Source organism: Notamacropus eugenii, chromosome 5, assembly GCF_028372415.1.
Source record: "Notamacropus eugenii isolate mMacEug1 chromosome 5, mMacEug1.pri_v2, whole genome shotgun sequence".
Classification (NCBI taxonomy): Eukaryota; Metazoa; Chordata; class Mammalia; order Diprotodontia; family Macropodidae; genus Notamacropus; species Notamacropus eugenii.
In genome coordinates, this window is record NC_092876.1 from 139,144,304 (window position 1) to 139,167,300 (window position 22,997).

A 22,997-nucleotide genomic window follows, 5' to 3' on the forward strand; every position below is an offset into this window, starting at 1 on the left:
GAGTGCCTGCTATGTTCTAGGCACCGTGCTAAGTGCTCAGACACAAATAAAAAGAATGAAAACAATCCCTACTCTAAAGAAGACTGGAGAAGGAAAAACCTGAAAGCAGGAAGACCAGAGGCATCAAACACATGGCCTATAGATTGTATCCCAAATGGGTATGATCCAGATTAAATTGTAATTGGCAAATGATCTATTTAGCAAAATAAAAATGGAATAAAACAAATAATATTAGAATTTAAAACTAAGTCAATATGCCATCCATGGAAATCTTTACGTATGGATTAGTGGCCTTATTTCCATTTGAAGTCAGCATAGAACAGCTTTACTAGCCTTGTAAATCTTTTGTTGTTCAGTGATTTCAGTTATGCCCAACTCTCTGTGACCCCATTTAGGATTTTCTTGGCAAAGACAATGGAATGGTTTGCCATTTCCTTCTCCAGCTCTTTTTACAGATGAGGAAACTGAGGCAAACAGGTTTAAATGACTTGCACAGGATCACACAGCCACTAAGTGTCTGAGGCTGGATTTGAACTCAGGTCTTCCTGACTTTGGGCCCGGTATTCTATCCACAGAGCCACTGAGCAGTCCCTTTAAATTCTCTAAAATATGGGTATTACTGAGACCTATACCCCTCAGTCTATAGCTACATAGTCACAAAATAGCCTAACTGTCCTTCTTCTACCCTCCCTCCCCCAAGTCTTAAACAATAATGCCAGAAAAAGAGCTGATGTCAACATAGCATTTTATAATTAGAAAACGCTTTGCAGACACCGCTGTGAGATAAGTAACCCAACTGTTATCCCCATTTTCTAGATGAAGAAATAAAGGTGAAATAACTTGTCTAAGGTTATATAGTCTATGGATGACAAACCCAGGATTTGAGCTCAGGTGTGCCCATTTTTAAGTCTATTACTCCTTCTAATATATCACAATCCTATCACAGACAGCTCACCCTCTTCGAGCTTCATACTTGCTTTCGAATGAACCAAATTAAACCCACTTGGATAAATGGGGCTCACAGTTCAGCAGGCTGGCTTCTCTATGGGAAGGGCATGGGGTTTTTTCTCACTTGCATGTACAGCGTACTGATGGAAACAGTGACCCAGCTGCCTGGAGACCCAGCAGGGATGCCTGGTGTTAATGACCTTGACCAATCAGCTTCTTCCTCTCATGCAGCCTCAGCTCCCTCTGCTACAGAAGTGGTGCCTGCGCTGGAAAAGCAGCTTGGCTACAAAAGCTCTTTTCTCCCAAATGTTAGACTATAAGGCCTGTGGGAGGCACTAGACAAAAAAACTGAGTAACATTAGGGCAAGTGGCCATTTTCTTCCTTTTGATTCAAAAGCTCTCTTGCTTACAACATAGGATAAGGACTATTTAATCTCCACTGCCTAGCACATAGTAGGCCTTATAAATGCTTCTTGAAAGTTCGATTTTAGGCCTTACTCCATTTCATTCATTCCCAAGACTTACCCTACAATACTGTGTGTAGTCTTAAGGGTGGTTTAATGGTTTAGACAAATTCAGATTTACTTTCCCTAACAGGGTAAGTAGGTATAGTGAGTTTATATAGTGCAGCTGACAGAATGCTGGATATAGAGTGAGAGGACCTGAGTTCAAGTTCTAAGGGCTCTGTGATTTCTTATCTTTGTGACCACAAGCAACTCATTTAACCACTTTGAAACTCAGTGTCCTCATCTGTAAAGTGAAGAGACTGAACTAGATGACCTCCAGGATCTTTTCCAGCTCTGAATCAGCGATCCCTCTAATCTCTACTGTTCGGAAGTCTTTGCCATGTAAAATATCTCCCATGTGCTTCCAGAGAAGGTCTCTGGGTAGCCCTGTCAGAATCAGAATGCTAGGCTGGACAGAGCATAGGGCCTGACCTGGCATGGTTGTCAAAAAGGCTAGTCAAGGATATTCCCAAGATGCCAATGAGTAGACTGAGGCAAAGGCAAGGTCTCAAGTAGGGGAAGACAAAAGACACTCATCCCCAACCCTCTGACGCCACACTTGTTCAACTGAATGCCATTAAGATCAATCAGTCCCATCCTTGTGGAAACATGGAGATGTCAACTCACCTGTGTGTGTTTGCCTGTGGGTCTCCAGTGCATCCTCCTTGGAGAACTGGGCACCACACTGATCGCAGACAAAGGCTTTGGCACCAGCTGCAAAGAAAAGGAAAGGGAATTACAACAATAGTCACATATGCCTGAGAACTCCAGTGCCCTGGGCTAGGGTCAGGAAGGAGGAGTACAGAATGGGAAGGGATCTGCTGACTCCTTAGTCACCTACTAAAGGTAAGGTACCTATATCCTGGAGGAAGTAAGGAACCAACCTCTCTCTTAAATTCTCATGGTGTTCCATTTTTAATTCTCATATCTTTATCACAAAGAATTAGAGCTGTTTTGTTTTGTTTTTAAATTACTAGTACAGTAGGTAAAGCTCTGGACCCAAAGTCAGAAACACCTGAATTCAAATTCAGCCTCACTCATATACTTACTGAGTGATCTGGCCTGTCTGCCTTAGTTTTCTCATTTGTAAAATGGGGATAAAAATAGCACCTGCCTCATAGGGTTGTTGTGAGGATAAAATGAGATAATATTATAAAAGTTTTTGTAAACTTTAAAGCACCATGTAAGTGCTAATTATTATCAACATCGTCACCATAATCTAACCATTTGAAGGTAAGGGCTGAAAAACATTTCAAAGATCATTTAGTCCAAATCCTTCATTTTGTAGATGAGGAAACTGAGGACCAGCGAACTGAAACGACTTGCTGAAAAAGTCACACAGGCAGTGGCAAAGTGGAGAAAAAAAGCCAGATTTTATAACTTAGTTGTGTCGTTACCACTGTACCTTTGTACCTGAGTGTGTTCTCATCGAAGCCTTACTAAAATCTTCCAGCAATCTTTCTAAAGATTGTCAGAGATCTAAAATTGTTCTAAATCTTTCAGGAAACATAATAAGCATTTAACAATTATTTACAGAATGAATGAGTGCATGAATACAGACCACAGGGACAGGCTGCCCCTAATGTTTTCACAGTCTTAATATGGACTGGCTGTCTACCTAGATCTAAGATGCCTATATCTCTGACCTCTTTTTTTTTCTAGGAGGGATTCAGGGACCTATCTGCATCTTACCCTTTCACCCAGAATAACAGACACTTGCCCAGATGGGAAGCCAAAAAAAAAAAAAAGGAACAGGGCTTCAAGGTCCTTCAGTGGGTATATGGGGACAGGGAACACCAAGGAGGAACAGCTCAGGTTCACTTCCCTGCAACCCAAATATCCTCAAATGGTAACTTCTGGGGAACTAGGAACTACTGCCAGGAGAACATCGGGCAACAATGTTATCACATAAATGCAAAAAGCATTGATTGTCCCCTGAGCTATTTGGTTAAGTCTGTAACAGGTGACCTTATTTGTCACCTGTCACACCCTGGTGTTTCTTCCTGCAAACGTTTCCCAGATTCATTCCCTTCTTTTCTATGCCTATGACTCCTACACTGGTTCCTGGGCTCTTATCACCTCTCACATCTAAGTTACTCTAGCTGCCTCCTAGGAGGCCTCCCTGTCTTCAGCCTGTGTCTTTTTCTTTAAGATCCTAGCTAGACACTGAGTTGCCTGATGAATGTTCCTCCTTAATGCTTTTTCCACATCCCTTCCATGCTCAAGAACCTTATGCTGGCTTCCTACTGCATGAGGTCCAAATTTTTCCATTTGACTTTCAAGTTTCTCCATAATCTAGTGTCTAGTTTAGTTAATCTAGTTGCTCAGTTTCAGTTTATCTTACTCATCAATAGGCTTCTCAACTCAAGACAGATCTGGTCTTAGAGAAACATGGGATTTTAGAACCAGAAGGAACGTCAGTAATCACCTAGCTCAACTCACTGTTGAATATGAATCCCTTCTACAAGACTCCCAACAAGTGGTCATTCAGCCTTCCTCTACGTCCTGAGGCAGACCAATCAACTTTTGGAGAATTCTAGCTATTCAGAAGGTTTTCTTCCCATCAAAACCTAAATCTCTCTGTGAAGTTTCTGCCTACTCTTCCTTACTTCTGATCCCATACAAAAGAACATTTTCAATCTCTCCACCATAGTATAATAGGCTTTCAGATACTCAAAGATCACCAACATGTTCCCCCCTTGGTCTTATCCTTTCTAAGTTTAATAAACATAGGGTCACAGAATTATAGATTTCTTATACTGGAAGGGACCTTAGATGTCAATGAGTCCAGCCACTGAGCTTCATTTTACAAATGAGGAAACTGAGGCCCAGAGATGTTAGGTAAATTGCCCAAACTTACTAAATAATTAATTCCTAAAACTTTTATTATCTGCCTAGGAGAAGAGAAATCTACTAGGTGTAGGGGAAAATTCAAAGGCATCCCTCATGGCAAAGACAGAACAAAAGGTTGGCAAACTAGACAGTCTCAACATATAACAAGAAACTATATAAATGAACATGTTTTTAAAGACACAAAATTACATTCTTCATGGTACATAAGTACTCATTTTGTGATCAGCCACATTATGGCTGTGAAGGTATAGGCTATGATAGGAATGAAGAAGCAATTTTCAGATGCAGTGACATATAATTTTCAAAGTTTACTCAGTATATAGACTTTGCCTCAAGGAATGTACAAACTAAGAGTGAAGAGAAGGTATGTTCCCAAACCAAACACGGTACCAATCTACCAATAAAATGACATTCATAGGAGAGAGACTACTTCTGGCTGGGGTGGGAGAATAGGAATAATTTTAATAGACAAACATGAAGGGGAATTCTAGACACAGGGCAAAAATAAAGGCGTTGAGGAAGATGGGGCATATCTGGGGAATAGGCCAGTCTGATTGAAGCATAGACCAGGTAGGAGTGAATGATGTGAGATAAGGCTAGAACCACAGTTCGAAATGGACTGTACTTAAATGCCAGGATCAGGAATCTGGACTTAATGGGTCTTTCTTTTTTAATGGTCTTCCCAACCACAGTATGCTGTCTCTCCTCACTCTCCTCACTGAGGCTACTCTCCTCCTCTCACTCACTCCCCATCTTTTCCCCCTATACAGCATGTTCATTATTGTTAGCTTGTTTTGGCTCCTGGTATTGCCCTAACTCAAATGTCACCTCTGCCAATCTAAGTCACAGACACCTTTCAAAGCCCAATTCAATCTCAACTCTTTCATAAATCCTCCTTTAGCTCCCCTTTGATCACCTATTAGGCTCTTAGTCAATCGTACAGTTCAACTCTTAAATGTTCTTGATGCATCAACAGGGCATTAACAGGTTCTTATTATATGCTAAGCACTGAGAATGCAAATATAAGCATATAAAACATACCTGTCCTAAAGGGGATTACATTCTAATGATAAAAGACAGTATACTAAGGGGTTCTAGAAGGGGAAAGGCCATGAAGGCCTAGAGCATGGCAAGATAAGGTGAAAGCTTACCTATCAGAGCTAGGAGACTCTGGGGTTGGAGTTCAGGGATTAAGGCAAACTAGTATCACTAGAGAACTACGTAAAAATGCTCTTGGTAAGATGGGAGCCAGCAATTGTTGAAAGGCCTTAAAGATCAGGCTAGATGAGGCATTGTGAGAGTTACTGCATGTTCTGATGAGCCAGTCCACAAGCCTGGTCTGTAAGCTCCTTGAGGCAACAGGGTTAAATGCTTAATAAATACGTGTTGGCCAACTGTCTTACAAAGCATAACCAAATTTTCTATTTTGCCATTTAAGAATTTTATTTCAATCTTGTTGTTTGGTTGTTTTTCAGTTGTATCCAACTCTTCATGACCCTTTTAGGGGTTTCCTTGCAAAGATGCTGGAGTGGTTTGCCATGTTCTCCTCCATCAAGTACTGTATATTTCAGTTTCATAGTATCTCTCACTCTGGCCTCCTCCCTTCTCTACTACCACTATTTTAACGTTACCCTTCACTGCCATCTCCACTGCAACAACCTCCTAACAAAGCCTGTCCACCTCCAGTCTCCACCCATTCCTGTCAATCACATGGCCAACAGACTCATAGAACCAATTAAGTCAATACTCTGCTTAACAAACAATTGTCTATTCAAACCAAACTGATCAGTGTCTCCCATGCACTCCCTGTATTTTCCCATCTCTGGACCTTTGTTCAATGCCATGCCCTATGGCTAGAATGAGCTTCCTCTATCTGTTCATCTGCTAAATTTTCATCAATCCTCTAAAACCCAACCCAAATGCCACCTGCTTCATGAACTCGCGCTTTATCTACTTCTCTGTCAGTAACAGCAATAGCCCCTAGTTCTCACAAAGTATTTTGTTATCTAACCCTCTAATTCAGTTAATATCCTTTCTAGGCCCATGCGTTACCATTCACAGTACAAGTATCTAGACCTCATTCCCCTACTACATTGAATCTCTCTAGCACCTAAGCACGTGGTTGTGCAAACAACAAGTGCTTAATCAATGTTAGCTGAACTGCAGTTGCTATAGGTAAGGCACTAGAGCACTAGATGATGCTAATAATAATAGCTAATACTTATGCAGGCAGCTAGGTGGCACAATGGATACAGTGCTGAGCCTGAAGTCAGGAAGACTCCTCTTCCTGAGTTCAAATCTGGTCTCAGACACTTCCTAGCTGTGTGACCCTGGGCAAGTCACTTAACCCTGTTTGCCTCAGTTTCCTCCTCAGTAAAATGAGCTGGAGAAGGAAATAGCAAACTACTCCATTATCTTTGCCAAGAAAAAAACCAAACAGGGTCACAAAGAGTTGGATATTACTGAAGAGATTGAACAACAACAACTTTTTATGGAGTGGTTTAAAGTCTGTAAAGAATATAAGAATCTTTTACCTCAACGAGCTTATACTCTAACAGGTAAGATTAACTCTACACAAATAACTATAAGTTAGAAAATTGTTAAATGAACAGAAGAAGTCAGAGTATTCAGAGAGAGTCGTAGAAAGAAAAATACTCCTAGTTAAGGGAACCAAGGAAGGTATCATGAAGAGGGCAGTACCTAACCCAGAAACTGAAGTAGGAAAATGATGTCAACTTGTAGGAAAGATGGAAGGCAGAAGCCATTTCTTGGCATGGAGTATGGCATGTATAAAAGTACAGAGACCTGAGAAGGAGAGACAAGATTAAATTTAATTCAGCAAATACCATTTAAGGACCTATTATCATCAAGGCAAAATGGCAGACATTGGGATACAGAATTAAAAACAACAGTCTCTGTCCTCAAGATGCTTACAATCTGACAAAAGGTTAAAGACACATACAGCAACAAATAAAATACAAGACAGAACATGGTAAGTGCAAAGGAGAGGTCCACAGTGATATAAGATTGGAGATAACTGAATATAAGTCTCTCAAGGGTAGTGGTATGTCATCTCCCATAGCAGCTACCATACTAATGGACCCATAACAGTAGATGTTTACTGAACTGAATAGAAACTAGCTTCAACTACAACTGAGGGGTTTAGGTCAGATAAGGGAATGATTCACAAGTATAAAAGATCTGCTAAGACATTGGGTTGGTCAACCCAGAAAACTTGGCCATCTTTTCTGAACCTTAAAAATAAAGAAGATTCTGATATGTCTGGGGTGATTTAGGTTCACTTCTGCTTGGAGGCAGAGGGATGAACCCAGTGACCTCCTAGAGTCTTATATGCAAAGCTTCAGCATTGAGGCAATAAAGATAACAATAGTTATCTTTAATTATCAAAGTCCCTTCTGAGTCTAGGAACTCAGTGCTTGCCATGGAAAGCTCTTGTATTAACAACAGAAAAAAGCCAAGAAACTTTTCACAGAATGGGAAATGCCAAAGCAGTTCTCATTCAGGCTTATGTACAGAACCAGGCCATGGCTATTTTTCATTAGTTTACAATAGAAATCCCAAAGTGACCCAATAAGTGGGACTGCTTAGCACAGAAAAAAATTCAGGGCTGGCCTTTGAGAAAAGTTGAATGAAATGAGTGCTACACTACAGAAAAAAGGTCTCTCCAGTTTCATTAGTTGTCAGTGACTTTCAACAGATTGGGAATGGAGTAGATTTTAGTTCTCACCATGCCCTTTAGAAAGATGGCAGGGTGGGAAGGAGGGTGGCAGAGAAGCTGAGGAGTGGGCCACCTGATGAAATAATATCCACTACAACTCATACCCTAAAACTGAATGATAGGATAAAACATTACAGGATTCATTACAGAGATGTGGAGGGGCAAGGATAAGGCAGTAAGTTCTTAGAAAATATCCATTGTCATAGCCTGTAGAAGCTTCTGGTTGAAATGCCACAGGGAGAGGGAGAATGAGAAAGGTAGGAAAGAAAGGCCAGGATGTACAGTACTAGACAAGCTGGATGATGATAAAAATAGATAAGGATAGATATACTCTCAGAGAGGTTGTTGGCTCAACCTGCACCTGATTGCACTTAGTTGACTTGAAAGTTCTCCCTACTGCACTCCCCAACTTGATTCTGACAAGAAATATGGATGGGTGTGTGAAGGTGTTGTCTGCCTACTCAACGTTTCTGAGACCCTAACCTCACCCCTTGGCCATATCATGGATGTCACAAATTTCAGCTGGTCCCCCCATCTGCTGAGTCTCTGCATTTCTTCTTCCCACACACCCCGAAATGGAGACTCCAGCAGGAGCTTTGCACACTTTGTACACTCCTGTGTGTGTGCGTGTGTGTATGTGTGTATGTATGGGGGGCGGGTGTTAGGGTTTCCTCTCTCCCAGTCCAGAGTCAACCAAAAAAGCAAGAGGGGGTGATCTGAAACAAAAGGAGCTGAAAAGCCAGAGATGGAGTTCCATCCCCTCTCAGAAAGGATCTATTTCGCCTTTAAATTGTCTTCTTAACGGCTGGCTCAGAGGCAGAAATATTTGGCAGCCCTGAAATTAAAAGTGATAAATTTTCTCGCCAAGCTTTGATCGATAATAGAGGTCTCATCTGTTAATCAATAAGACAGTCTCTGCCTGTTTACTGTGCATATGTTGTTCACTGCTGCCTTCAGTATGATGTCAGGTTTGCATTCAAAACAACTCAAGTGTGTATAAACCACATGGCTATTCCCAAAATGCATTACGGTGACATCATTCAGCTGCTAATACATTTATAAAACATCAATGGGGAAAGGAGGGAGGGAGGAAAGGAGGGAGGTCCTGACAGCTGAACAGAATTGTACATATGGACATGGAGGCAGCTTCCCGCCTCCCCCCAATCTCCCTCTCCCTCCGGCAGGGCTCTCATACTCCCACCCTGGGGCAGGCAGAGATCCAAGGACATAGCTCAGGGATGGCTATCTATGTCTATGTCCTTCCCATCCCACCAAGGGACATAAGCAAAATTCTGGGGAGAGACAGAGGGAAACTCTCTCCAACTATCATTCCCCAACTATAACTTCAACCACAGGCCTGCCTTCCTTAGCCCTCAGGCCACAAGAGGTCCATTTTTCCTGTGGCCATAGCAGGCAGGGAGGGGTTGAATGAATAGGAAGATGAACTTATATCAAAGCCTCTAAATGACAGGAAGGTTCCAACCTAGGCAGTGTAGTATAGGAAGTAATATTTGTAAAAGTGCTTTAGTAAAATGCCTCATACAGTGCAGGAGATTAATAAACGTTTATTCCTTTCACTTTCCTTCCCTTTGTAGGATGGGCAAAGAATGTGGGCAGTGTGGAGTCAGGGAGTTCTCCATTATTGTCCCTTTCTAAATCCTACCTCTCCTCTTTCTCTCCAAGTGGGCTGGATGCACCTTTTTCTCCAGAGCTATTTCTTTTTCCTTCTCAGAGATCTCCTCCCTACCAAGGCACTAAATTTTGTCTGTGGAAAAGGTTACTTCCATTTGTCTTGGGTAACACGCTTGCCAGCACTTGTCAATCCCAATATAATAAACTAGTGGGCCTGGGGATGTCACAGTCAGACTAGCAATACCTGGCCAGCTCTATCAGATGATGGGGCAGGTACCTACTAGACCATCGTAATGGAAATCAGGAGAAAGAAAACTATCACTGTATCTGGGCAGAAATGCTTATTCTTTGGAGAGCTATGCAGAACTGCTGGGTATGAATCAGAGAGAACCTCAATGTTTGCTGGAAGACCTCCCAGGAGAGGACCATGATCAGGCAGCTCGCTGCACACACTTCCAGACAGCTCTGATTATTAGTTATCGAACATTCTGCAATTTCTTCTTCTTCCTCCATCTACCTTCTAGGGTCAAATGGAACAAGTTAAATTTCCTCTTCCAAATAAGAGCCCTTCAAATATTTGAAGACAGTCATGAGGTACTCATTAAATATTCCCTGGTATTTCAAATGATCTTCAGATGGCAGTCTTGAGGCTTTATGTCCGGGCTGACCTTTTCTGGATGCTCTACAGATTATCAATGCCCCTCCAAAAAATAAATAAATAAATAAAGATGAAACGACTGTCTAGCAACACCTCACCCATGTTGTACACAAGGCATTCTCAGACTAGGATTCTTCCTTTGCAGATTTTGAGGAAAAGGAAAGGAAAGACATTTATCTTTCCAGAACAGTTTAAATATGGAGTAGCCAAGATTTATGAAAGTCTCTTTCAGTCTCTAGATTCTACCCTATAGTCTCAGAGTTAGAAGGCACTTTGCAAGTGTTCTAGTCTAATCCCTACCCAAGGCACGAATACCATCAGTCCACAATATCAGTCACACCTGAAGACCTCATCAACAACAACTTAGCTGCCGCCGCCACCACCACAGTAATAAGAGAAACATCCTGAATCAGCCTATTGTACTGTTGGACTCCTTTAATTATAAATAAAATTTTCCTGATGTTGAATTAAAATCTGTCTGTCCATAACTTCCATTCATTGCTCCTAGGTTTTCCTTCTGGGGTCAAGTAGAACAAGCCTAATCCCAACTTACCATAAAAGCTCTGACTGTTGTCATGCCCCACACTATACACATATTCTATACACACATATACATATATGCATATACATGTGTAAGAAAGATATATTCTGCCAGGTTAAATATTGCCATTTCCTTATACAAGGACCAAAAAAAAAGAAACTATGATGCTTAACCCATATGAAATAAATATGCCAGTCGGTACTCTCCTTTAAGCAAATCATATAGCCAAAAATGGAAATTTCCTCATATCAAGCAAAGGGTAGGATTTATCTTACTTACAAAGTATTCTTTATAGAAAAAATTCACCTCAAGAATCCTCTGTATACTTGAAAGATCTTTCAAATAACTAACATTCAATTCATTTGGCAAGTTTTGTGTACTAGGCAGCTTCTGAGACCCCTTCCAACTTTGGGTCTGTGATCCCACAATCCATAATCCAATGAATCCATCTAGGTGTTGTACAAAGTGAGGTACACCAGCAAACTCCTTTGTATACCTCCCCCAAGGTGAGCAGTGGTGTTGTTACCTGAGAAGACAAGCATAGGAACAAAGTATATATGGCATGAGCTCCTCAACCCCCTTCTTCCTTTAGGAAGGACCCAAATACATATACAAGGTTCATTCAGCCAACGAACCAGGGATAAGGGAAACAACACCTACTGCCCAACTGGCCCCTAGGGGGTGTCAGAGCCTCTCATTCTTCCAGTTCAGGACCTTCCACTGCCCTTTAAAAAAATGGCCCAGTCCTTGGCTAGAACCCAAGACAGTTTCTAAAGTGTGATAAGGGAGGGGAAACTGGGAACTGGGGCTATCTCCTTTTCCCCTGAATCAAGTAAAGTTCTCTCATTAGTTCACTTCCCCAGCCCTTCCCTAATATAGCTAACAATCACTCATCAAGCATTTAATGTTCCTTTCCATGTGACCCTGGAAACTCTGACTCTAGAGGTGAGGACACTGGACCATTCTGGCTCCATCACCAACTGGCTGCAGGATCCTGTGCCAATCACCACCAATCTGCATTTTAATGTCTGCACTGATAAAAAAAAAAAAAGAGACATTTCTTCATTTCTCCCTACCAAAGGAGGATACTGCATAGCTGAATAAGAACACGGAAGTTTCATTCCCATAAAACAAGGAGGCTGAACTAAATCATCTCTAGAAGGTATTTCCCATCCCCCTACAGTGATCTGATTCTAAAATCTGATCTCATGGATGTGTGGTGCTGTAATACGCCCTCTCACTCACACCCTGTCCCTATTCTATTAATCTTATACATCTCAGTTGAGAGAATGGAAGAGGTAGAATGAGACTGTTAGGTAAGAGTGTTGGATTTGAGGTCAGAAAGACCTGGATTCAAATTCTGACTCTGATGCTCAATCAATGTGTGACCCTAGCCATTCACCTAACTTCTTGGGGCCTCAGTCTTCCTCATTATAAAAATGAGAGGGTTAGACCTAGATCCAAGTAAGCTCTAAATCTATGATCCTAGGATCTGAAATCATTTAGCCTCTCTGATGCTCAGTTCCTTCATCCATATAATGGAAATAATATCACCATAGTGCCTGTCTTGCAGAACTATTGAGAGACACAAATGAGATAATATATATAATTAAAAGCACTGGAAACTTTAAAGTGTCAGTTCTGCAAACAACCTTCTAAAAACAAATGTCTACATAAGTGCAATGGATTATGATGATTAAAAACTGAAATTCATTGGAAACAGAGCTGGTGACAGCAATGGGAAGGCCTCCCCACTCCTTCCCAGTCCACTCCCCCATACCCAAGCAGAACCAGCCTCCCCCAGCTAGACCAAGTGTGCAAACAAATCAGTTTACCTGGGTGGGCTTCAATGATTTCATCTCTAAAATGAGAACATTAAGGTCTCTGCTAACTAGGAAGTTGCAGTTAGTCATTTTCTAGCTGTCTTCCTTATTCAGTAAGAGGGAGGGGCAAAGTGATAGGGAGACATAGCAAGGGTAAAGGGGTACCTGACAATCACCTGGGGGCAGACAAAAGCTAAAGAAGAGGATAAAGTCAGCCGCCCAAAAAAAACACCAAAGCACTAGGGGAAAAGTCCGACCTTTGCTAGCATCTAGTGCTGGTTTATGTTGTGTGTATGTGTGTGTGTGTGTGTGTGTGTGCGTGTGTGTTTTTAATTCCTTGAGATTTTAAAATAAACATCTTGAATGTTCTGATGAGATCTGCATGCCTGCTTACATAAGGAAGTACAGCGTGTACCAAAACAGCAGAACCAAAAAAAGCATGAGCTCTCAGAACAATGAGTACAGACACGGGGCATTTTACAACAGGCCACGGTGTACAGTTTTATTTACAGTACCTCTTATCAGACAGAGAACAGTACACTGCCTGCCAATTTCAAAGGCCAGCACTGTGTGTTCTTTCACTCAAGTAGATATGTGCTACAGGAGAGGAGAGAGGACAGGAGGGGAGGAGAGAGAAGGAGAGGAAAGGGAAAGAGAGAGTAGAAGAGAGAGGACAGGAGAGGAGAGAGGATAGGAAGGGAGGAGAGGAGAGAAGGAGAGCACAGATGGGGAGGAGAGGAGAAGGAGAGGCTTGCTTTATTGGTCTCCCTCCCACCTTCTCTCTCCCTCTGTGTCTATCTGTCCGTCTGTCTCTTTCTGTAATATATATGTCCACAGAGAAGGGGAAAAGAGCAAAGTTAGGAGGAGGGCATAAAGAAGGTACAGTTAAGACAAAAGGTGAGCTGACATATACCTATGTATATGGTACAAAGTTAATCTTTACTCACAAATCACACAAAGGGCTGAAAGGATCACTCTGAGTCTGTGCTTTATTGTAGCAGGCATAGCTAAATAGGGAGGCATTTGCTGGAGAGAGTATTTGTGATTCTGCCCTGGACAGCAGTTAAGTCCAGAGGGCCAGGAGTTACTGAGAAAGTCCCAGACCTGGAATGGGAACAGGGGAGCTGTCAGGGGCTTGCAGTGGGTCATCTAGACACTTTCCTTAGGAGCTCAGTTCCCCCACGGTCAATCTGGAAAAAGGCTGAGGACCTGATGTCTGGCAGAATGTCAGCTGTATTGGAGAGGGGGGCCTTGGAATGGGTTCACAGGAGGCTCTGAGGCGTCTGTGTTTATGAGAGCCGCTTCCTTGTCCCTGCCTCATAAAGGTCACGCTGAGCCAGGCTCATTGGCCCTGGCAGGGTGGGCTCAGTTTTTCCACTTGGTGGGATTCTGCAGAGTCATCGCCGCCCTCGGCCTGACAGCAGGGTATCCCCTCCTCCTGCACACTCCTTTCTTCTTTGCTATAGGGGGGACGAGGAGGGGGAGCCCTCTCCTCAGCTCTCAAGAGACAGGTTGGGAAAAACTGCCTGCTGGAGCATGTGTACATTACAGACACAAACATACACACTCAACACCACTACTCCTCCACTGTCAACACACGAGACCTACATGACCAATAAAAGAACTCAACAGCCACACAATTAAAATTCTCCCACACAGTCTAAGTACAATAAGTACACCCTAACAGTACAGAACTAATACACACACTTGGAGAGAAGGAAGGAAAGTGCTTAGTGTTCGTTTTTAACAACACTTCAGACAGACTTTGAGGAAGGTGGGATGGGGTCAAGATTAATTTGTAAGGCAGAATCCCAGAATCCGAGAGAAAAAAGGACCTCAGGAGTCATCAAATCCAACCCACAGGAATGCCCACTATTACATACCAGCAAAAAATAGCACAATACCGACTTGGAGTAGGGGAAACCCATCTCATTTACTTATAAGCCATCCTAATGGTTAGGAAGATTCCCTTTTCCCCTCAACATCAAACCTAAACCGGGGTCTTTCCAACTTCCAATCAATGCTTCGGGTCCTGCCAAACAGGACAAATCTAACCTCTCCTACACAAGAGTCCTTCAAGTATTTGAGGACAAGTATCACGCTCACTTGAGTCTTCTCCATGCTCAACATGCCCAATTCCTTCAACCTACCAAGTCCTAATGAAAGCTATATGGTTAGATGTCCAGCACTAGGAGATCCAGTCCCTATTTCTTGTTGAGTTTGGGCATTTGTGTATGACCAATCGAGGCCATAGGTTTTATTTCTGGCTCCTCTCTTGGATTTCGTCTCCTCAGTATCTCATTTATTTTCTTCTTTCTTTGTAGCTACTCTCTCTGGTACCTAACTTGGAGCACATACATTGGCAATCTTTCTCTTCAGCCTCAGACCAAACTCCTGCTTCACTAATGTCACCCACCTACTCAGCAACTTGCTTCATTCTCTAAATATTCCTTTTTTCTTACTTTCCTTCCTTCACCTCGCCAATTACCTGCTCCTCTTCCTTCTTGAGTTTACACCTTCAAGTTCTGATCCTTATTTGTCTCTGACTATTCTAAGTCATCCATGATCCTATTTTTCCTTCTACTCAGAAGTAAAATGTGAACCAGAATCTAGGCCTGGAGATTTCAAAGTTTTTCTTCACATTTTCCTCAATTTCTCTCAAATTTCTCCTCCTCAAATTTAACTTTTGATATACTTCACTAGTTAAAACCCTTCCAAGCTACATCTATTTCTTTCTCCATTTTTAATTTTTCTTTCTTTTTAAAAATTTCTTTCTTCATGTTTGGCTCTAGACTTTCTTTCTTTCTCCTGTTCCTTCTCCCACAGAATCCAGAAGTAGAAAACAATCCTAATTACTCCATATCCAATAAAGACTTTATATACACCAACATTAATAAGCAATTATTAAGGACTTATGCTATGCCAGATACTGTTCTAGGCACTAGGATATATGAAAGTCTCTTCTCTTAAGGAGCTCACATTCCTTCAGGAGACACAATATATACATATAACATACATATAAACATGCATGCACGTGGAATTACATCTTTACTGCTACCTCACACAATCCCTAACGTCCTTTCAAGACCCAACTTAGTAATGTCTAAGGCAGGGCAGGATACTATTAATCCTCCCCTGAATATCTCTGAATTCAACAAACTGACTAGGGAGAGAAAAATGACCACTCTTCATTGGAGACACAATTAAGTCACAATTATTCACAGCTAATTTTCAGTCCCATGCTGTCAAGTCTCTGTTGCCCAGTCAGTGAATGATCAGGAAATGCTAACTCATCTTGGGGCAAAGAATTTCAAACAAAATGCAATTAGGAAGGTAAACTCTATGGCTAGGAGAAGAAAAAAAGCAACATATATGATATATTCCAAAGCCAAACAAATGATTTTTCAATTATCTATACCCCTTCCCCTCTACTCGCTTGATTAACTAATGCTTGACCAAAATCAGCCCAACTCTCTCTCTCTCACTTCATTTATTTCATTCACATTTCAAATTAACAAATTCAATAAACATTTATTCAGTAGCAATTATGCAGAAGAAGTGTGGAAGGAGGAGACAAGGTGATATTAAATTTCAAATGACTACAAAAATACAAATTACAGGACTGCAATGAAAATCTAAACATTCTTTTTCTCCTTTGGGGGGGGGAAGAAAAGACCAGAAAGATATTCTGAGGCAACATAAATCCCACTGGCCTGGATAGAAAGCAGGGCTTTCATGCAGGAGAATGAATGAAATGACCTCAGAAGATTAAAACAGGCTCTTAAGCACCTAACACAACATAGCAGAGTATCAGTTTATGAGGAAAAAGAGCTGAGTTTGAATCCAAGCTCTGTCATCCACTTGCTAGGAATAACCCAGGAAAACTATTTTATCTCTTGAGGCCTCAGTTTCATCATCAGTAAAATAAGGAGCTAAACCCAGATTGATTGTCATGATCTTCGAGCTTAAAGTCTAAGGAAAGGCTGTTTGGTACTCTTGAAGTAAATGGAGAAGGAAGCTGGGATTTTTAAAAACACAAGAAAATGCACCAATGCAACAAGGAAAGCCTAGCCAGGGCCTGATCTTATTCAAGGACTGAGAAAGCTGGAATTTGAACAATTCCTAGGCAATAATGGATAATCAAAAGGTAGGAACACATAATTTTCTGAAGAGGAAACAAACTGTTAGTAATGACTTGAAAAACGCTCACTTTCAGTAATGAATAATGAAAATCAAAACAATATTAAGGTGTCAACTCAGACCAATCAAACTGGCAAAAATAATCAAAAGCAAAGAAACTCAATGATAGGGTTGCGGAGAAATGGGTCTAGTCATTCATTGTTGGGGGAACTGCAAACCTGGGGAAAATGTCCTTGGAAAGCAATAACAGAAAAGAGCTATATATAATCAAAGATCTTTATAAGGAACATTACCTAGAATTGCAAAAACCTAGCAGTAACCTAAATGTTCAAGAACAGGGGAATTGCTGGAAGACTGTAACTAAGACTGACAAGTATGAGGAATAAAAAGAGAAAAGCCTTTTATTAAATAATGGAAAGCAAAAAAAAAGCACATACTGACTGACTATTTGAAGGAGAAAATAAAGAACGTAGACTTACAGAACAAGAGTAAATATACTGCTATGAAATTAATGTGCTTAAAATGCACATTATGTAGTTGAAAATATGTTTACTATATAGTGATGCTTATGATGTGTTACTATTATATATTATACACTATATATTATATTTTATATATAGTTATACAGATGCTTAATATTAAATTTGTAATAAATCTTTTTTTCTTAAGAAAAATAGAATTTGGATCCATCATTCTCATCCAAGAGACACAATCAAAGGAGGAAACAGCTTATTCCATATAGAAAGTAAAATTCAGTGGAAATTCTAGGCTCTTTAAAGGATCAAAAGCCAAAACCAATTGAACTGATAATGACTAAGGCCTTGGTATTTAAGCATGGCAGAGTAAGGATATTTTATGCCATCAATATTGAGAAAATTTTAAGAACATAGGTTTACATAAAAAGACTTACTTTCTGCAAAGGACATTTTCCTTAGACTCACAAAATTTGAATGGGGGAGGACTGATAGGCATTTCTACCCATAATCCTGTGAAACTACCAAATTGTGTAACAAAGTCCCTAGCAGGTAACTATAATCTATGACCTTGTGTCCCGAAAGACAGTTGGTTCTCCAGTGAAAGACAAGATGGAAATAGTGGAGGGGGTTGTGGGACATCTAATCTTCCTAAAAGCCTTGGCTTCCTGACCTCTTATTCCCACTGAATCCCAATGCTATCAAATGACCTAGTGAATTCCACTAATTCTTCATATTTACATTGTCCCTTTTTTCAAAGTGCTTTCGATATTAAGATAATCAAAGACATTCAACCTAAACTTTGGAGAAATTCTTAAATTTTTCCAGCTGCAGAAACTGAAACAGAAAATAAGAGAAATTAATCATGCTATTTAGTCTTCTAGGCTCTGCCTATACCAGGAGTCTCCAATCAGTGAGTAAAGATCTATCAGGTGATCTTGGACTATGGACCAAGCTAATCCATGTCAAGCCTAGATTCTAATTATAACCTCCTGCCCAGTCTCCCTGCTGCTAGTCTCTACCTTCCCAAATCCATCCTTCACAGTTGTCAAAATAATCTTCCTAACACACACCTGTGACTGTATCACCTTCCCAGCCCAAGAACCATCAGGGTTACCCCACTGCCTGATGAATAAAATATAAATTCTTCAACCTAGCCTTCAATACCTTACAATCTGGCTCAACCTACCTTTCTAGATTTGTCACCGATTACTCCCTTTCATACCAAACAAACCAAACTGCTCATATCTCTTCCTGCCCTTCCCTTTGATCAGGTCTTTGTGTATGTCCACTCTGCCTGGAATGGACTCCTCTCCACCCCCAACCCCACTGAAATTTTTCCCTTCCTTCAAATGCCATCTCTTCCATAGAGCCTTCTCTGATTTCCTCAGTTCCACCTCTCTACTTTCTTCAATTTCTCATAACCTGCTCTTGCCTGGAATCTCTCTTACGTACTTTTATTAACTATTATGTTGTATGGTGTTGTGTTATGTTACAAAACCCCATCTTTTACAGGAAGCCTTTCCCACCCCATCTTAATTCTAGCATCTGCCATCTTTTACTTATTTCCTATTTATCCTATATATATATATATGTATATATATATAGCTTGTTTATATATGTATATATATGTTCACATGTTTGCCTCCCACATTAGATTGTAAGTTCCTTGAGGGCAGGGACTGTCTTTTGTCTCTTTTTGTATCCCCAATGCTTAGGACAGTGTCTGACATATAGTAGGTGATTCCTAAACGTTTACTGACTGATTTGTATAACAATAATATCTACTTTAGTCTCTTAACCTACTCAGTAGAATATAAGTTCCTGGAGGGAAGCAGCCAAGTCTTTTTCATAACTGTAGTCACTTACAAAAAGCAGGAACAATGCTTGCTGAACTGAATTAATCTCAGAGCCTTAACTGGCAGGTCTCTATCTGTCAGTCCCTCTGTGTGTGTGTGTGTGTCTGCCTCTCTTTCCCCTTACCACAGTTGGCAGTGAAATTTCATCAGTAGCAATGCCTACTCCCTTGCATATTCAGGAAATTTACTGTTAGCATCTCTTTCTCCTATTTCCTTCTCCTTGATCTTCTCCCCAACCTACACTACTACCCCAGTGACCTCAAAGCATTGGAGAAAGAAAAGTAGCTCCTATGCACAAAAATACTAGGAATCACTCAGTCCCCCATCCTAGCCCAAGCTAACCATAATGTCTTTGGGGCTGCCTTTCTCCAGTTTATTATGGGTTTGGAAAGGGCTTGGACACCAGGGTATTTTTCTCATGACTGATGCAGAATGGGAATCTCTTCCATTTCCTACTTCCCCACCAATCAATATTTTTACATCTTGTATATTCTCAAGAGTCGGATTTAGGACTTTGACGAATACTACCTAGATCCCCCCTTGCCTCACTGCTCTTACCTCCTCTCCAAGGAAAAAAGTGATGTTGAGCCAGGAAAAGAACAAATTTAGAATGGACATGACTGCCAGCCTCAAGTATATGAAGGGATGTCATGTGAAAAAAAAAGATTTGTTCTGCATGGTCCCAGAGGGCAAACCTAGAAACAACAGGTGGGAACTGCGGACACACAGGAAGAAAAAGAAACTTCCTATCAATCAGAGCTAAACAAAACTAGAACAGGTTGTCCCAAAGGGTAGTGAGGTCCCATCACTAGAGATCTCTTAGACAAGGTAAGGAAAGCTACAGAGAGAATTTCTTATGAGGTTAACAGGCTGAACTAGATGACCCTTGAGTCTTTTATAGCTGTGAGGTTCTATGATTAATTTTTCTTCCATTTTTTTGTTTCTTAAGAGAAAATAAAAACCAAATGTAAACCAAATGTCACTAAGAGATCACAGCTGAATCAAAGACCAGAAAACTCTGCATAGCTCCAAATGCTGGTGACCAATAACACAACCACTGTATACCTCCTGACAGCAGCAGGCTGACGTCAATAGCTCTGTTCTCTTGCTTTCAGGAAGAGTTATGCTCTTTTTCCCTAATCCCAACAAATGGTAGTATCTCTTGTTCCAAAAGCTTCTTTAGGAAATTCTCTTACAGGGATCTATAGTCCATCTAGTTTTTCCAGCTGATGGAAACATCAGACAAAGACATGCCCAGCATGCATCAATGCTAGCCCAAGTGGGGCACTAGAATTCTTATCATTGAAGCTGGAGGTTGGTCATTCTGCACTAGGGTTAATGCTTGGGAGTTGTGTGTTGAACCCTGTCCTGTAGCATAATTGCTAACTATACATTCCATGTAGAATAGCAGGTGGAGCTGGGAGGAAGGCCACACAACTGTGATGGAGTTGGGTCACACAGGAGATTAAAACACAAAGAAGGCAAATTAAGAATTTTAAGAACAGTATTGTATAGTCAGGGTCCAAGTGCCTTAAGGCAACACTCTCAGCGATCAGACGACTCTCATAGACAGTTCCGATCTACTACTCAACATCTTTTATTGTTCAGTTGTGTTTCAGTTGCATCTGACTCTTCGCGACCTGATTCTGGGGCTTTCTTAGAAAAGATACAGGAGTGGTTTGCCATTTCCTTCTCTAGCTCATATTATAGATGAGGAAACAGAAGCAAACAGGGTTAAGTGACTTGCCCAGGGTCACACAGCAACTAAGTGTCTGAGGTCAGATTTGAACTCATGAAAATGAGTCTTGCTGGCTCCAAACCCAGTGTTCTATCCATCTATGAGAACCTACTATGTTACTTTAAGCAGACAACATTACCTGTCTAGGCCCCTCTGTGATACAAAGGAGAGAGAAAAGAAAAATATTTCCTCTCTCCTGGGGCTATCAACTGGAAATGGGTTCAGAAATGTAAAGCTGTTGGGCTTCAATAGAGGAAAAATGCTACTGAAATTCAAACTGGCCATTATAGTAAAACCGCAAATTAACCTGAAACCAGCTAGATGTCACAGTGGATAAAGTACTGGACTGGAAACCAGGAAAGTTCATCTTCATGAGTTCAAATCTGGCCTTGGACATTTTTACTAGCTTTGTGACCCTGGGTAAGTCACTTCACCTTGTTTGCCTCAGTTCTCCCATCTATAACATGAGCTAGAGAAGGAAATGGCAAACTATTTCAGTATTTCTACTAAGAAAACCCCAAAATGCTGTCAAAAAGAGTAGAACATGATTGAAACAACACAACAACAACGTATTTATCTTGGTCTTTTTTTCCCCATAGATTTTTTAAAAAATATTTATCATTTCATTTTTAGGAAAGAGAGGTAAACATCAAAAAGAACTACAATTTTCTTTTGGTAAAGTTAAGATTACTCAAATTTAGCTACGTCAACAAGCATTTATTAAGGGACTTCTATGTGCCATACACTACGGGAAAACAAAGAAAGGCAAGAATAAAATCAGCTTCCAGGGTCTCGAGGCCTGGAGCTCATAACTCATCTAGCTCAAAAGTCATCTATCTATAGAACTTGTGCCCTATAGTAACAGCCAGTCTTCAGAACGATGACTCACCTGCTGGAATAGCACAATCGTTGGTCAAAGCAAGGTACAATTTTAAAAGGGGGGAAAATGAATTGATTCATTTTTGAGAGAGATTTCACAGACAGAAATAAGGGGGAAAGGGAAAAGGGACATCCTTGACTTTCAATGAGCCAGAAATCATCATTAACTATCATGGCACCCAAGGCTGAGTATTTGCCAATATGTAATCTACTAACATGGTGGGAAGGAAAAGCTTTGGCGTCTGCTGACCTAGGTGACCTTATTAGCTGTGTGACCCTAAGCAAGTCACATCACTTTGTGAGGATTTCATTTCTCTATCTTTAAGTGAAGGGTTTGAACAAAATAATCTCTAGAGCTCCTTTCAGACTGAAATCCTTCGACCTCCTGGGAACTTGGGAGAAGGGGATCTATCATAGTCATAGACTTAGAATTAAAAGAGACCTTTGAAGTCAGCTTGTGGCAACTCCTGTATCTGAGGGAAAGCTATTTGCCCAGTGACTTGGGCAGTTAGATGCCACAGTGGATAGACCACAGGGTCAGGTCAGAAAGACCTGAGTTCAAATGTGACCTCACTCACTAGTTGTGTGATCTTGGGCAAGTCACTGTTTGTTAGTTTCCTCATCTTAAAAATGACCTGGAGAAGGAAATGGCAAACCACTCCAATGTCTCTGTCGAGAAAATCCCAAGTGCGGTCAACAAAGAGTCAGACATGACTAAAAAAAAATGACTGGATGAGAACAAATACTTGAGCAGGTTCCAGTTAGTGGTAGAGGCAGGATTTGAACTCAGGTCCTGTTGATTTCCAATCCAACACCCTTTCTAGACTCTCTAATCATCTCTTTTATTCAAGGTATTAGCATATTAATAAGTGATAGTTCACATTTACATAGGGCTCTAAAATTTTCCAAGTAGTTTCCACATACTGTTTTATTTGAATCTTACAACAAACCTGGGATAGATGCTATTAATAGTAGCTCCAGTTCTACAGAAAAGGAAACAGAGGGTCACACAGCTATTAAGTATATGAGACAGGACTCCGATCTTTTGGAATTTGGAGTCTATCACTCTCTTTTCTACTATACCATCTCGGCACCAAGACAAACCCAGGCTTTGCCTATGTGACCATTTCTATAAAGCCTGCGTCTTCCCTGCTAAAGCCTATCCCTACCCATCAGCAGGAAAGTCTTCCCAGGCTGGCGCTGTGAAA

The 22,997-nt window shown here is 41.0% G+C and overlaps 1 protein-coding gene across 8 annotated transcripts in view; it reads right to left on the reverse strand.

The window, feature by feature from the left end:
- The window catches only part of ZBTB16 (zinc finger and BTB domain containing 16), a 253,600-nt gene that overhangs the window by 84,274 nt on the left and 146,329 nt on the right, over positions 1 to 22,997 (reverse strand). For all 8 annotated transcript variants that reach the window (XM_072611061.1, XM_072611058.1, XM_072611062.1 and 5 more), the window contains one exon: positions 2,082 to 2,168. In XM_072611061.1, coding sequence (XP_072467162.1) covers positions 2,082 to 2,168 — 87 coding nt within the window. The remainder of the gene's footprint in view (positions 1 to 2,081; positions 2,169 to 22,997) is intronic.